The sequence below is a fragment of the Meriones unguiculatus genome, chromosome 3, assembly GCF_030254825.1.
Source record: "Meriones unguiculatus strain TT.TT164.6M chromosome 3, Bangor_MerUng_6.1, whole genome shotgun sequence".
Lineage (NCBI taxonomy): Eukaryota > Metazoa > Chordata > Mammalia > Rodentia > Muridae > Meriones > Meriones unguiculatus.
This window is the reverse complement of record NC_083351.1, coordinates 2,004,831-2,021,656: the sequence shown is the minus strand read 5'-3', so window position 1 is coordinate 2,021,656 and position 16,826 is coordinate 2,004,831. Positions and strand designations below refer to the sequence as shown.

The following is a 16,826-nucleotide window of genomic DNA, read 5'->3' as shown; positions in this document are numbered from 1 at the left end:
AGGTTAGTGACTGACAGCAGCCTGGCCCTGTAGAGACAGCCATCCCTCCCGCCTGCGTGCTCGCTGGAGACCTCCGTCCTGATGGTGCGTCCCACAGTCTCCCTGAGCCTATGATTAAACGGATGGAAATGTCAGCAAGACACAACTTGCGCCAGGGGGAAATGGCTGCCTCCCTGGAGGTATGCACATAGCACCCTCCTTTTGCCCGCTGAGGCAGGGCCTTGCCCGGTCCCATGCCAGGGCCATGTGGAACTTTCCACACCTCACACTTGGGAAGCGTGCCCCCAGAAGCTCCACTCAGATGCCAGGCGCATGTGCACGACCCACTGTGACGCCCAGGCCAGCCCTCCACCCAGTGTAGCCTGAACTCTGGGCATCCCAGGGAACAACCTCCCAGAGGGTCTCTAGGCACCTCCCCCACCTCTTTGGCACCACCCAAGAGTAGCAGTGATTCACAGAAAATTTTAAATCACCTGAGTGTACCCCAACAGTATAGGTGAGAAGACGTAGGAGGGGGAATGCCTCTGCCAGCATCTCTCCCTGGGCACATTCTTGTACTCTGAAACTCAGCATCCATGTCCATGAATCCCCCTACTGCCCTTCTGTCCATCTACCCCATCATGGAACCGTTCAGGCTCTCCCAGGCTCTTCCTAGATCTTAGGTTAGCGTGGAACAAAGGATGAGCAGCTAAACTCAGAAAACAGATCATGACAAACGTGATGTGCAGAGAGAGCCACATGGGCCCACGTGTGTCAGCTCCAGTGGCCCACGGGGAGACTATGACATTATGTTGAAACCAATGGAGAAGGCAGCCCAGAGAAAGCCATGAAAACTGAGGGCAGACGCTGCCCACATACTCAAGGTATGAACTGGCTCTGTGCTGCTCATGTCATCTCTTGGCAGGGGGTTCTGAGCTCTCTGCCGGTAGCACAGAGGTGAGCCATAATCTCAGGGCCTCTAGCAAGCAAGGGAGAACACTGCCCATCAAGGCAGCAGAAACAGGTGTCCAGGCAGGGTGGGGCTCTGGGGAAGCAAGGGCTGCTGTGGTTTCTAGTCTGGAGATCTTGTGGTGTCTGCTGTGGTTCTAGGCGGGGTGTCCGGGAAAGGACTCTGGCCAGGGCCAAGAGCAAGTGCTTGAGTGGTGGAGGCAGCAGAAGAGGCTGGGGTACAGGGCCGCTGGGCACAGAGCCGCTGGGCACAGGGCCGCTGGGCACAGGGCCGCTGGGCTCAGCAGAGAGCTCACAGACTAGGCCTCCAAGACCCCCTTGCGTGGTAGTGCAGGACAGCTGGCAAGAGGAAGGGCAGTGGGTCTGCACCTGTCCAAGCACTGGGTAGGCAGTGGAGGACACAGACGAAGTGTTGGGCTGGGAGTGAGGATAGTTCTAGGGTCTGGGCCAGTGGAAAAGACTTTCCTCCTGTACCTGCATGTCTGCGTGGCCACCTCCCGCACAGAGCCCTGCAGCCTTCTGACCATCACTACAGGGATCCTAAGGCAACCGTGACCTTGACCTCCAGCCGAGTCTCCACCCTCTGAAGATCCCTCCAAAGTCTGTCTCACACCTGACCACCTCACACGCACCCTGTCCCAGCCGCCAGCTGTCAGCTCCCTCCCTCTTCCTCCTTCCTTCTTTGCCTCAGGAGCCCCACACACGGCCTCCTACCTGCCAGCCGCTCCACCTCACCTGTTCAGCTGCTGAGGCCCCAAACACTGCACAACCAGAGCACAGCACCCCATGCACACTTCCGAGCTCCCTGCAGCAATTCCCCGTCACACTCTAACGCCCTTACACACTCCTCTTACACACTCTTACACACTCCTTTCCTGCACAGCCCCTCAGGCCAGTGCAGAGGGATGTCCAGCTCATCTCTCCACCCCACCTTCCCAAGGTGCTGCCATCCTTCACCTGGACCACATCCCTTCTCCCAGGCCCCCTCCTGCCCCGCTGTGGTCAGTTCCCAGCACTGCATGAGGCCTTTCTAGAACCTAGGCCAGCTCCACCCCTCTGTTCTAGAGCCCTTCCTTTCCTGTTGCACTAGCCATCTTTTTTCACCTGGGACCCTCCCTTGGGCTCTGCTGGTCCAGCAACCATGCGTTCTGCAGGAGCACAGAGAAGCCTGCTCCAGGCATAGCAGACTCCGTACCTGGGGAGCACATGCCCTGCTAATGCTGCCTCTCACAATGCTATGCAGCATTCCTGCACCACTGTGTACTGACATGCGCCACCCAGCCATGATGCTGGTTCTTCAGAGACAGCTGAGCCCCACTCCATAGGAAGCCGGAAAGAACCAGGGTGCACACACTTGCCTGTAGCTTGGGAGGCTCTCTCTCTCTCCCTCTCTCTCTGTCTTTTTCTGTCTCTCCCTCTCCCGTGTGTGTGTGTGTGTGTGTGTGTGTGTGTGTGTGTGTGTGTGTGTGGGTGTTGCACATTCAGGAGATACTGCTGGCAACAACATGTTCATCTTATCCCAGGACCCCGCCCCATTGGCCCGCAACTCCTTTCTACTCTGTAATGGGCTCTCAGTATGCAGGAGGACCGAGCCCGTCCTGCATTCAGGGATGGATCCTTCTGTGGCACCACTTGGCTCAAGACTCTTTAGTCAAGACAGAAAGAAAGAAGGAAAGAAAGAAAGAAAGAAAGAAAGAAGGAAGGAAGGAAGGAAGGAAGGAAGGAAGGGAGAGAGACAGAGAGAGAGAGAAGGAAAGAAAGAAGAGACAGAGAGAGAAAGAAAGATAATAGAAAGACAGACAGATAGATGATTGATAGATCGATAGATGATAGACAGATGATAGATAGATGACAGATATGACAGATAGATAAATGATAGATAAGACACACACACACACACAGAGAGAGAGAGAGAGAGAGAGAGAGAGAGAGAGAGAGAGAGAGAGAGAGAAGTGGGGAGGCAGGGTGAAGAGCATAGACAGCCACAGGAGGAAGGCATGTGCCCAGTCCTCTGTAGCTCCACTTCTCCAAGGACAGCCTGTGGGCTACCAGGTGGCGGCTGCCACAGCAGGGACAACGCAGGCAGACAGGCAGAAAGACACCCGTGAGTTCTTGGTTCACTCTGAGCTACAGGCTACTCTCTCCTGCATGATCCTCTCAGAGAAACAAGGAAACCGAGGCACCACCCAGTTAGGATGATGGCTCAGCCCCTTCCCAGAGGGAGAAGCTTGGAGCCCAGCAAGTCCTGGGCTGCACTGCTACACGGGCCAGTTTCCAAGGAAGTACATGCTGGCTGTGATGATGCAATGAATGAAAGAGAAAGCCACAGCATCCTTGGTCTAAAAAGAGATGACACAGGGCTGGGAAGACGGCTCAGTCAGTAGTGTGCAAGCTGCAGAAGAATATCAACTTGAGTTTGATCCCCAGAACCCATGTGAAGGGCCAGACATGGTGATGTGTGCTTGAATGCCAGCGCTGGGATGCAGAGACAGACAGACAGCCCAATCTAGCTGACTCCGCTCTACCCAAGTGCAAGACAGACTCTCAAAATACACGGAGGACAGATCCTGGGCAGTGATGCCCAAGGTTCACCTCCAGCCTACACCTGCACAGACACATCAACATGTGCATGCACACACAACACATACATATCACACAACCACAAACTCACACACAGCACTCACACACACACACACACACACCACCACCAACACCACACATCACACCACACACCACACACCACCACCACCACCAACACCACACATCACACCACACACACACACACACCACCACCACCACCACCAACACCACACATCACACCACACACCACACATAATACAGGGGGATATTTTAACACAGTTTTTGGAGACTTACATCTACCAGGCACTCATAAAGAGCTTATGCAAAATATTTACAAATATATTTTGTAACATATGAACAAGATCCTCATAAGAATCTTTTTAAAAAACTCTCTTGACAGATACACAGTCACTACCACCACATACACCACACATGTACAGGGACTCACATGCACACACACACACACACACCACCTCTTCCACTGCAGGGTCCCTGTGCAGTATATGTGCCAATGACCTCATTCTCCCTGCTCCCCTAGCAGGGCCGTAGCTGTGTGGGGCAGCTGCACCCAGGCCTCCATCTGCTCAGGCAGCAGCAAAGTGTCTGCTTGACCCCAGGGACCGTCAAGTCTGGAAATGAGTCCCTTGGGCTCAGGCCAAGCACGGGCTGAGGCCCCTTCCGTCCTTCTGCCCTCTGCCAGGCTAGCTGTACCTGCCTGAGAGGAACACCAGGAAACCCTGGGTCCAGACCACTGCCTGGCTTCGGCTGGAGTTCACACCCACATGGAGGAGAGAGCGTGGATGAGCAACGCTCCACCTGCGCTGTCAAGTGAGCAAGTCCCAGATGAGGATGCTGTTGGCAGGGCGGGGCAGCCTCACACCAAAGCCCAAAACAAAGACACCTGTTTGCCGAGCTCCTTGGCAGCTGGGTAGTCAGAATGTGAAGATCGGGGACCCTGAGCGTGGCCAGAGCCACCAGCCTCAACGCTTGTTTCAGGAGTACCCAACCCGGAGGGCAGGGGCAGCAGCTCACCTGCCCTGCCCAGGAGCCAGTCGCGGCTGGTCCTCAAGAGCTGCCCCAGGGTGAACAGAGCCAGACCTGCCCACCCTCCAGGCTAGCCCAGTAGGCACCCGACAAGAGCAACAGGTGAGAGAAGGTCTCTCTGAACCCCGATCATGGCAGACCCTGCCAAGGCCCTGGGACGGACAGCAGCAGGCCTCTAAGCAGACCCAGCCGTGGCACCTACCGTGGCAAGGTGTCTCATGGGGTCACCGACGTAGAGCATGGTAGGCTTGTGGGGGTCTGCACACGCTGAAGAGCTGGTGTGCCGCGGGGCGAGGCATGGGTCTGGGTGGCTAGGCAGGATAGGGGCGGGCGGCTGGCTTCTCGGCGGGGTGCACGGAGGAGCTGAGGCTCCGTGGCTAGAGAGGCAGGAGCCGAGGATGCTCAGGCGCGTGTGGGCTGAGGGTTGGCATTCTCACCCTGCCTATCTCCCTTACTTCTGTCAACTGGCTGCATCCAACAACAAACCCGGGCCCACCCCTTTATTTCTCATGACTATTCATCAACACAGGGCAGGCCTCAGCTTGCCCGGAGATGTGTTGGACCACACCAAGGAGCCTACGCAGGGGGAGCAGGTGGACGCAGGGTCAGCGGCCGGCTTAGAGATCACACGCTCCCACCCTGCTCCTTCCAAGGTGCCACCTGGTGAAGGCCCTGGGGGCAGTGCCGTCACCTACAAACAGCCTCCCCCTAATGCGTGACTAGCCCTGGTCCTGGAGACCTTTGTGGCCAGGGCTGGGCCACCCCAAAGGAAGAGATGGTGCTGCCAGCCTTGGCGAGAGATCCAGCCCAGGTGAGAAATCCTGCCTCCTCCAGGGAATTGTGGACCCATAGGGGCCACACCAAGGTCTGGGTAGAGGGAAGACATACCAGCATGCTTGTGCCAGGGGACTTGTCGAGAGTCAAGAACAGGGTCAAGTACGTCAAAAGAAGCCATAGCATCGTCTTATAGAGTATTTTGTCCTGGCTCTGGCTAAGCCCAGGAAGCAGGGACATGTCCACTCAGCCAAAGAGAATTTCTGAGGGACCCCTTGAGCATGTACCTCAGCTACGGTGGACCTTGCCCAGCCAGGCACTCTACGACAGCATCTGCCTCCTCGTCTGGGGGCTTGGCCGTGGCTGGGGCTGCACAAGGTTTGCACTGCTTATAAGCCAGCTATGAACAATAAAGTCAGTTACTGGTCAAAACTGGGGGAGGCAGTCTTTGGGGAACATGCTCAGGGGTCTACAGTAAGAAGTTCAGGGCAGCTACAGCCTCTTTCCATAGGGCCTAAGGGAAGGAGACCCCACCCTGGTAGGTGTGGCCAGGCTGCTCCAAAGCGCCGAGAAGACAGCCTTCAGTTTCCAGAATGGGTTTGGGGAACTGCGTCCCTCAGCCGCTGAGTCCTCATCAGTCACCTTTTATGTTGGTTTTACACATGCTCAAAGAAGAAAGTGAAAGTGGGGATTAGGGCTGGGGGAGAGCAGGGCTGATTTCAGCAAGAGCTCTTGACTCACTACCAGAGGAGGCAGCCAGCCTGAGAGCCTGTCAGCCCCTTGAGGGAAGGTCTAGCCAGGGAAGGAGTGTCAGAACTGAGATCTCCTCTCTGCTGCCGCCTCTGTCCCAGCCTGGCTCCTGCTTCCTCCTGGGTGGTCTGCCTGTCTGCTTCAGGTGCCTCAGGTAATGGTAGGGGTCCTCAGCACCTGCGTCTGTGTGTGCCTCTTGGGAGGGCCCACCTTGCTGGCCACTCCTGTAGAACCCTCAGCGGAGGAGGGAGTGAGGTTCTGCAGCCCCTGCTGCTCTCTCTACACCGCCTGCCCTAAAGAAACTGCCTGACAGGTGTGCCTGAGCATGGTGTGTTGGTTCAGGAGCAAACACACCATGTTTGTCCCTGATTTGTGGCTTTGTCCCTCTTCCCCTGGACCCTGGAGTGGAGGAGAGGACTGGGAGCAGGGGCTCACTGAGGCTCCGGAGCTGGGGGTCGGCAGAGTTGAGAATCGTACACCTAAGAGCCTCTTGCCATCAAAGCCTGCCAAGGTGAGGGTGGCCAGGAACCGCTGGGGAGTGGCGGGTTGCCAAGTGGACCTCACTGAACCCGGTCTCTGCCTCCATTTTCCCTACCCTGCTCTCACTGTAAGTTCTCCCTGAGAAGGGGTATCCCTCCCCAAGGCTGCCCCAAGGCTGCACACACAAGGTAGGAGAAATGCCTTCTTCCTCACAGGCTTCCGTGGGTGCCCCTCGGGATCTGAAGGCACTCACTCCCTGAGCAGCCCCCTGCCGGCCACAGAGAGATCAGCACAGTACCTTCTGCCAGCCTCAACATCACCTCAACCCTCCGAGGCCATCTGCTCACAACAGCTGTTGCCAGAGAAAGGCGCCAGAAAGAGCGGGAAGGGGATCCCAGAGTGGAGGTGCAGGCCTGGAGGAGTATGTGGAGAGAGAATCCTGCAGCCGTGCCCAGGGCTCCTGCCCCTCTCCCCTCTCCTCTGACAATCCACAACACTCTCTGTCCTTTTCCTGCCTTCTAAGAGTTGGAGGGACCTCTGGCTCATGGTGCCCACCTTTATGTGATCCATGGAGACCACACGAAGAATCGGAGGGAATCAGAGGGAAAGGACTGATCCAACACCGGGATTTGGGATTTCTGGGATCTGGGATTTGAGAACTGGGATTTCTGCCCCTGAGATCCTACTGCCCCTTAGCATACAGTTGGTGCTTAGCATGGGGACTTTGCTCTCCCTTCAATTTCCCAAGTCAATGCAGTGGGGCCTCATTGATCTGGGACCCTCTACACACATGTGACAGTGTCCAGAGCCTCCCAACCTTGCTGAGCACCCGTGACAGGTGGGACCAGTCATTCCTATCCCCAGTCTTTGCCATAGACCCCTCAGCAAACCCTACCCAGCACCTGGCAGAGGCGTCGCTGAGTTTTCCTTTTGTTGGGCAGGGGGTCATTTCATTTTTGTGATAGTTTCCCTGTGAAGATCAGACTGGCTTCAAACTTTAGCTCCATCTGCCACCCAAGGGCTGTGATGTTAGGCAAGTTACCAGGCCCCGTTTTAAAGAAGAGTTTCTGTAAACCACTTGGGATCTTCAGGGATAGTCAGAACTGGAAGGCCACTGCAAGGGGGAAGGAGCTCCATATGTAGAAGCCAAAGTGGACAAGATCCAGGACCAGCAATAGGACCCAGAGCTCCTGCCTGACAAATGTTCAGGTCTCCCGCAGTGTGGGAAACGTAGGACTTCACCCTTGTCCTCCCTGTGAGAAGAACAGTACCCATTGTCCTCAACTTCTAGAGACTTCTAACCTGTCCATCTCCCCATCCTACAGACAAAGCCACTCAGATCCAGAAGACTAAAGGATCCTGAGGCCTTCCCAGCTGAGAAGGCCAGGATAGGCTACTAACCCAGGACATCTAGCCTCAGAGACCTCCAGTTTCCCCCTACCTAACACAACCTTCTAGACTCCGCTACATCATCCACATGGCCACAAGACACTAAGGCCACAAGGGCTCACGGCTTCCCTCACCATGCCTGGGGCACTCCTCAGACCCACGGGGCCCAGCTGCTCCTGTTCACCCCACTGGATTTAACCTTTTAATACCCCCCCTCAAATGAGACATTGGTGTGATCAGATGTCATGGCCTTGGGGCCCCCTCCACACAAGGCCTGGCAGGCGAGCTGGTACCTAGAATCAGCTGGTCCTCAGGAGACTTCGTGTCTCTCAGTGTCCTTCCTGTTCCAGCCCTCTCCATCACCTCAACTTCACAAGCAAGACAGGGAGACTCAGACACATGTCAGAACTTGAGCTCACTGATTGCACCATTTCTGTCAGTCATCGAGGTGAAGGTGAAGGGCGCCATGGAGTTCTGAGGGTTCACTGCAGCAGGTAGACCTGCTCAAGGCCTCCCATGTGACAGGAAGCAATCTCCCACTTAGACACAGAGGGAGCATTGAAGAAAAGAGATCCTGTTCAGGACTGTGCTGGCTTAAGCCACGCCTCCCCGGCTGGACTATCCCGGTATTTGGGTGGGGTTGCCCAGCACATAGGAAGAACTGGGCACCAGTCAGCACTGAGTGAGCATCTTGGGGTGGGTGACAGCCCGAAGACACAGGAGGTAGGGTTGCTGGGAGCCTTGGGAACCTCAGGTGCCAGAACTGCCCACTGACCTGAGAACAAGCCTGGGTAGTGTTCCATCCTGGACCCAGCCACGGACCGGGCTAGAGTTTTCAGGGGCAGTGAGAGCACTTGGAAGCTTCCATACAGTCGTGGGGTTGTGTAGGCTCAGGGATCTTTCCCTCTTAGCACTTCCAATCCCCCAGACTCTAAAATCACACGTACTCAGTCAACCTCTTAAAAACATCCAACACTTTAGAAGCTGCTGCTGACCTTCGGGTGTGAGGCTGGGCATTCGCTTTCTGCTGATGTTCTACTCAAGAGTGACAACACGTGGAACCCACGTGTGAATCCATGGCGTGCACACCCACCTTTCTGAGGGAGTGAAGGCCAACTCCTCTGGTGTCCACCACTCACCCAATGTGAGTCATTGGCCTCGACTCCTGGCCTCAGACACTGGCCATACCAGAACAGCACCCCCTGAGCACACTGGAGAGTGTGGGCCTCCGCAGGTGCCCTCTGTCTGCAGCTCCCCACACCAGGGCGTACTCTGTGCTCTGTGCCCACGCCATTGCTTCCGCAGAGCCCCACACTGCAACCCCCAAACCACCCTCTCACAACTGCACCCCGAACTGTCACTCCCATAGCCACCTCCATCCCATGTGATCACTGGACCTGAAGTCAGCTAGGCCATTTTTAAATCACCGGCCTCCTCGCCTTGCTCTGGGAGCGTGCTCTCTGCAGTGCCAGGATGCCCCTTTCCTCCCTAAGCAGTGGGATCCTGATGAGCTATAATTAAGCATGTAATTTATGGGATCAAACTTCAACTACCTCATTTCATGGTGTGTGACACCCAGTGGCCCCTGCCCTCCCTCTCCTACTTCCGTGCCTCCTCCAGCCTCCCGCAGTCCCCTGCAGCTAGTGGTGGCAAGGCCATGACCCTGCCACTGGTCTCCGGAGCACTGTAGCCAGATAGTCCCAGCCATTGCTTATCTCCGAGTCTTGATTTTTGCTTTCCGGGCTGCTGCGAGTTCTGAACAAACAGGAGGCTGGTGGGCCAGGAGCTGCCTCTTGAGGACTGGGCATAAGGGTCAGATGAGGCCTGCAAAACGGAGGCTAAGGAGTCCTGCTTCCAGGGAATTCCCACTTCCAGGGGCTGAGCTGTGCACCCAGGAATTTCATCCACAACTTTACTGCAAGGCGTGTTGCTACCTGACAAAGCGGGCCCCTTGTTTGCGGAGGCGTTGTGCCCCACCCATGTTACCCCTGCTGGGAGCAGCATGCCCCAGCAGGTGAGGACTCATGAGCACCCCGCCAACATGTTTACATTGGGCATCTTTAGGGCCAGGGGTGGGTACCACATCCCTTGCCTCAGGGGCCTGGGACTGTTCCCTGCTTCTCCCTTCAGCCCAAGACCCTCACCAAGGCAGGCCAGTGGGGTCTCTGAGCACTCGGCCCTCTCAGGCAGCTTGGGCTGGGGCCAGCTTCTAGAGCTCCCAAGGCAGCCATCTTTAGAGTCTTTGTGTAAGGCCCTCCCTCCCTGGAGCCTGGTAGCCATCTCCTGTCTCTCTAGACTGGAGGACACATCGTAGATGATGAGGGTCAGAATCTTGTCTCTAAGGAGTAGCAGGCAGCATGGGGGACTATCCTCACCATGCTGCAGGCCATTCTCTTCCCCCAAGCCCCAGGCTTCCACAGCATCTGCCTCGGTTTACCTGCCTGCAAAATGGACACTCACAGGTGTTGAATGACGGTGAGCTGCTACTCTGAGACAGGCTTCTGAGCAGGCAGAGGCCAGGGATGGACAGGCAGAGCTCAGAGAAGTGGGCACCCTACCTCTTGGGGCTGCCATTGTAGGAGGGAGTCTTCTCCCAGTTCCGTGGGGATCCGTGGGCCCTGTCCAACCCTCTACCCTGCACAGAGAGGAGAACAAGGGCGTAGCGCCTCTGCACACAGAGAGGAGAACAAGGGCGTAGCGCCTCTGCACACAGAGAGGAGAACAAGGGCGTAGCGCCTCTGCACACAGAGAGGAGAACAAGGGCGTAGCGCCTCTGCACACAGAGAGGAGAACAAGGGCGTAGCGCCTCTGCACACAGAGAGGAGAACAAGGGCGTAGCGCCTCTTCAGCCTCTTCAGCCTTGCTGCACTCGTTCTTGCAGCTGCAGCTCCCGGGCCTCTCATTCACTGATGCCTGAGGTGGCCAGGTGGCCCTCTCTAAGTAGGGGTCAGCTTCATAGTTTCCTACCCTCCAGAGTGCCTGACCCTCTGGCACATGGCCCATCTGCTGCTAGCGGGAGAAGGGGGTGCTGGAGATGCTCTCTGGTGCCTCTGCACCTGGCATGTGCCAACCTGGTCTGGGCTGTGCTCTTTCTTCATGTGCTTGCATGGTTCCTCCAACAAGTCCCCACCTGACACTCCCAGCCCTCTTGTCTTGTGGGATCCCAGAGCCCTGGTGGTCCAGTGTGGGGAGGGGCTACTGAGGACAGAAGGCCTCCGGGGGCTCCCTCAGGACTAGAGGTCTCCACATGCCCCTTCTGTGTGCTCCAGCCACCTCCCTCCAGCTCCCGGCCCCACCACGGCGCAGTGGTGGTAGCCAGAGGCAAGAGCAGACCCCCCCCAGCTACTGTGGCTGGCTTTCTTGCCAAGGGGAACTCCCATTAGGTGCCCAAATTCCAAGGCTGGCTGCGTGGCACCCCTCTCGACCCCAGGTGATGGGGAATGGTGCCACTGCCCCCACTGGCCACGTCTTCCCTTACCTCGTTGCCCTCCATCCTGACCAGTCCAAAGGTAGATACAGGGGTATGGGCCAATCAGAAAGATAGGGATATCTCACAGTGAGACAGCAGCAAGCACACTCAGACCAACATGAAACAGGTTTTTCAGGGCAAAGGAAAAAGAAGATGCCCTCTCCACAGAGCCCCAAGGGGTAGGAGAGTCCCACCTCCCTTCTCTCATAGGGGCAAGGCTGCCTTAACGACAAAGACAAAACTAAAAAGGGGGGGGAGAAGGAAAAACCAGCAGGGACTGTCTCTGACATGAACTCAGTGGCTGGCTCTTTGACCTCTCCACCCCCGAGGGAGGAACAGCCTTGCTAGGCCACAGAGGAGGATATTGCAGCCAGTCCTGAAGAGACCTGATAAGCTAAGGTCAGAGGGAAGGGGAGGAGGACCTCCTCTATCAGTGGGCTTAGAGAGGGGCAGGAAGGAGATGAGGGAGGGAGGGTGTGATTGGGAGGGAATGAGGGAGGGGGCTACAGCTGGGATACAAAGTAAATAAACTGTAATTAATATAAAAAATAAAAATTTAATAAAAAAGAAGGAAAAACTAAAGAAAGAAGCAGCTGTGAAACATCTGGGTCCAGCCAAGCCCTTCTACTGTGAGACCAAAACTTGCTTAAATCCATTCTTACCCAGGAGTCAACAGTCACATGAGCTGGTTATATATTTCCTCCTTTACAATTTGACGTGTCCCTACTAACTCAAGATGGCTACCCAAAGTCCTGTGTCCGAGTTTTCCACCTGGCTCCCAAGAAAAGCCGAGCCACACTTACTGCCGACGTCCAGTCTTCAGCAAGGGCTGCCCACTCACCATGACTGAGGAGGGCATGCTTGGCAGGTGAAAGACATCCATGCTGGTCTCCTCGCTGCCAGCGGCCTCACTGCTCCCTCGGCTGGGCTGGGGAAGGTCAAAGTAGGTGCTGTCTGGCTCTCTGTGTTGCAGGAAAGGGAAACTGGCCGTTACATCTGCTCCATCATTGTGAGTTCCCCCTGGCTCAGATGCCAGGCTACCCCATGGCTCCTGGCAGCATGCATGTACGCCCTGAGATCAATCATGTGTCCTTGGCCTTCTGGGGCTTCCCTATCCCGCCCGCAATCCCCCCCAGCCCTTGGCTTGGCCCGCAGACCTGGTAGTCCTGGGAAGGACATGCTTCAGATGCATGGTCTCCATGCTGCAGCTCTCTAGAGAACTGGTCAGAGGACACACCATGCCTGCGGGTCACGTGCACCTAGGCACGTGCTACCCTGCCTGGCAGAGCCTTCTCCCAACTTGTTCAAAGCTAGCCAAAGCCACCCAGGCCCAGCGAGAGGGAGCCCACCATACTCACAGAGAACTCCATAGGTGCTCGAAGGTGGTTCCCTCGCCGGGGGAGGAGGACGGGGACTGGGCCATCTCCCTGGCACTGCTGCTCATTCTGGAGGAAGAAGGAGGACAACCTGAGCATCCGGGGAGTCCCATCCTCTGTCCTCAGTACCATGGGGCCTCAAGTGGACAAGGACTGGCTATGATGGTGCAAGGAGACCCCAGAACAGCTGCCAAGTCTTCCCACCCATGCTGGGCAACCGATGTGTCTCCTCCCCCTCCTCGTCCTCCCTGCCATCCCCTCCTCAAGCAACCCGCCCTCTGGTCTAGGAAGTGAGACTGAGGCAAGTTGGGCTTTAGAGATGTCATTCTTGGATTCTGCTGGAAACAGCTGCCAGAAAAACCTGTAATAAGGGCAATTGTGTAGATGCTGTGGGTCAGTTTGTGCAGGAATGAGCCAGGACTGCCATCACCGTGTTCTGAGCCTACATGTACAGGCAGAGTTAGGTCAAGCCAGGTCTTGGTATGTGTCTGTTGGTGGGGGAAGGTTGTCTCTTGTCCCCAGGACAGCGCCTCTCAGTGAAGCATGTGTAGGGTGCCCCCTGCTGGAGACAGGCCTGAGACGCATAGCTGTGTAGACTGCTGTGGGGTCCAAGAGAGGCAGGGTCCTCACCCTGCAGAGTCTAAGGCCAAGGTCCTAAGACTGCCCTGCAGTTGTCGCCTGCGGATAGTCTCCTCCTCAAAGGAGGGGCATCCTGACCCCAGCTAGCACCCACTTTCTCTTTCCCCACTATTTCCACAGCACAGCCTCCCACACAGAGGCTCCACCCACTCTCGGGGAGCATTGTAGGAGGGTGGAGCAGGGAAACCCCAGCCCACCTGCCCACTTCCCATAATCCAGCTGGGAAGCAGCTCCCAGGGGCAGCCTCCCAAGCCCTGGGAACCAGCGTGGCCCAGCGTGGCCCAGCCCGGCACTGCCAAGCTGACAGGTTCAGACTTGCCCAGGGCTGGCAGCACAGATCTGCCGCTTCTGTCTGACCCTAGGCAGGTGGCTGCTCATAGAGGTCTGTGGCACACGTCTAGAGATGGCCAGGCCATCGGTCCCCAGAGAAGGGGCACAAGCCAAGAGGGCCGGTACAGCCACCAAGAGACTGAGGCAGAAGCCTCAGTGCAAGGTCAGCCTCAACTATGCGAGATTTGTCTCCAAAAGCAGCAACAATAACATTTTTAAAATAAAATGCTAATGGCTGTTTCTAGCATAGACTCTGTTGTCTGCTTCTTGATCACTTTCGCCTGGCAGGGCCAGCTTGCCTGGCCTCAACAGATGAGGAGATGCTTAGTTCTGATGTGACATGATGTGCTGGCAAGGGTTGATAGGCTCCTTTTTCTAGGGAGAAAGCGAGAAGGAAGGGGGAGGAGGAGGGGAGACTAGGAGGAGAGGAGAGAGGGGCACCCTTGGATTGTAAAGTAAATAAACTCAAATCAAATAAAAATTTTAAAAAAGGACACATAAAAATAAATAAAAATGCTAATTATATGTTAGAATTTCAGGGCATCCCCTAAGTTTTTATTTAATTACATTTATTTATTTATTTATACAGGTGTGGTGGGGTATATGCGTGTACATGGGCAGAAGAATTTTCAGGAGTGGGTCTTCTCCTTTCACCATGTTGGGTTCAGGTCATCAGGCTTGGCAGCAAACACCCTTACCCACTGAGACATTTGGCCAGCCCACACTTTCTTTTTTCTAATTAAAGAAAGAGGACACTCCCGCCCCCATCATGGCAGCATCTGGAATGGATGTCAATCACGCTGTGATCACTCTGTGTGGGCTCCCAAGCTCCCTCACCACCTGCTGACGGCCAGCACTCAGGACTCCCTGTCAGGCCATGGTCCTCCACAATCCCATCATGGATGTAGCCCGGGAAGATGGCAGCAGGAGCCCTGGACTGGACCTCCGTCTGGGCATCCCAGGAGTGCCTCCACCTGCCACACCTCACCCCACCCATGCTGGCTGGCCTTCCCAGTTCCAGAAGTGACACAGCTGAAGATGGCCAGCCTTCCGAGGAAGAAAGGGGGTACACGGGTCCCCTTCGCCCCTGGTGTCTACATGGCCAGGACAACTGGAGGGAGGTGGCGGGGCCACACTGAAAAGTGGCAGGTACCCAGTGCCGGACACAGAGCAGGAGCGGGGGAGGGGCCATCGGCAGGCACCTGACTCCCAGGCGCTCAGCAGACTTTGCAGCCCTGTCCCCAGTACAAACCCAAGACTCCTTGCTGAGTGCTCAGCTCGCCACACTCCTGGCCGGCAGGCCCTCCTGCATCCACACAGGAAAGCATGTCTGTCGGCACCTTAAGACCAAGCTCTGACCTGCTTGCCATGGACACAGGTCCCTGCCCACCGTCCTCTCCTGCCCGTCGCTGTTCCTCTAGTCCTAACAGGATCCACATGGGCCAGCTGCTAGTGCTTGGCTCTGCACTTCTGTTCCTTAGGCCTGGACATGCCTTCCGGCCATGTCCTTGAAGTTTCCTTCCCAGCATCCAGCTCTAAACTCAGAGACCACCATGGCTTGGGGAGACCACCTATACCATCCAGCCTTGTCACCCTTCTCTTATAGGCCACAAAATCCCCCAGAGAGTAGCCCAACCTTACTACGTTATAACCATGTAGTCCCTCTCTTCAGAGAGACACAGAGGGAGAGAAAAAGAGAAGGAGGGATGAGAGAGCAACAGATGAGGATGAAGAGTGAGAGGCAGGAGAGATGGATGGGTGGATAGACAGATACATACATACATACATAGAACAGACAGACAGACAGACAGAGCACACTCTGGGATATCTGGGCTGGTGTTTGGCGAGGGACATCAAGATCTCCTGCGCTGAGCTCTCTGGAGCTGGTCAGGAACACCACACTGTTGGTGACTACCCAATGGAGGGCACCAGCTGTAGCTTCAACGCTAACACCAATTTAGCCCATTCGCCTTCCCACTGAACCTCAAATCCTGCAACGCCCCCTTCCTGCCCTGCTAGCTTTGGTGTCTTCCCTTCCCCGCGTTCCCATCTGCTCAATGAGGACCCCAGGCTTGCCCTCCCTGCTCCTCATCCCAACCCAGACTGCAGGACTGGCCACCCCCAGGAGTGTGTGGCGCTGGCCACTACAGGAGCCAATCAAGGGAGCTTCCTGGGGCCCTGGCCTCAGGTATGTGTGGCCTCAGGGTGAGAGGGCAGGTCCTCACCTGCTCTCTAGTAAATCAACCCTCTCAATTAATCCACATTCCCCAACAACCTGCCTGTGTGTGTGTGCAAACGTGGAGGAAGGCCAGAGGTCAACCGGGGAGAGGGCTCTTCCCCTATTTCTCACCACCCTCCTTTTTTCTTTACTATTTCTTGTGTGTATATGGTATTTTGCCTGTATGTATGTCCGTGTGCTGTTTGTGGCCCCCTGCAGAGGCCAGACAAGGCCAGATCCCCTGGGACTAGTGTTACAGATGGTTATGAGCCACCAATATGTGTACTGGGAATCAAACCTAGGTCCTCTTGAAGAGTATCCAGCGCTCTTCACCCCTGAGCCATCTCTCCAGACCCTCCACCTTGTTTTTTGAGACATTCAACTATACTGGGTAGTCAGCAAGCTCCAGGGGTTCTCCTGTCTCTGTCCCTGCTGTACTGGGATCACAGATGAAGTCTGCCCTGACTGGCTTTTCACATGCATGCTGGAGAGCTGAACTCCTCATGCTTGCCCAGCAAGCCCTCTACCATCTGAGCCATTTCCACAGGCCCCACACCTCTTTCACTCGGAGATGTGCTCACCAGAGAAACAGGGTCTGGACACCATAGGAACAGATTATGTAAGCACGGAAAGTCATTAAAAACATCCCATGTCACATAGTTTTGAGAAACTATGTCAGAAGTTATAACAAAGAACATGTAAAACCTTGGTTGGAAGCATAGATGTAAAAAAAAAAAATTATATTGTGTGGGTGAGCGAGTGTGTGCTGGCAGATGTACACCCCAGAGGTCAGAGGACAGCTTTCAGGAGTCAGTCTTCAGGTCCCAGG

The 16,826-nt window shown here is 55.8% G+C and overlaps 1 protein-coding gene across 3 annotated transcripts in view; it reads right to left on the bottom strand.

Annotated features, from left to right (window-relative positions):
• Tp73 (tumor protein p73) overlaps positions 1–16,826 on the bottom strand; it is a 72,975-nt gene that overhangs the window by 30,772 nt on the left and 25,377 nt on the right. For 2 of the 3 annotated variants that reach the window (XM_060378958.1, XM_060378957.1), the window contains exons 2-3: positions 12,793–12,879; positions 12,276–12,396 (exon numbers count right to left, since the gene is read on the bottom strand). In XM_060378958.1, the coding sequence (XP_060234941.1) occupies positions 12,276–12,396; positions 12,793–12,878 (207 nt within the window). In that variant the 5' untranslated portion in view covers position 12,879. Of the gene's footprint in view, positions 1–4,774; positions 5,020–12,275; positions 12,397–12,792; positions 12,880–16,826 lie in introns of those variants that run through there. The other variant, XM_021656569.2, reaches the window with a different exon arrangement.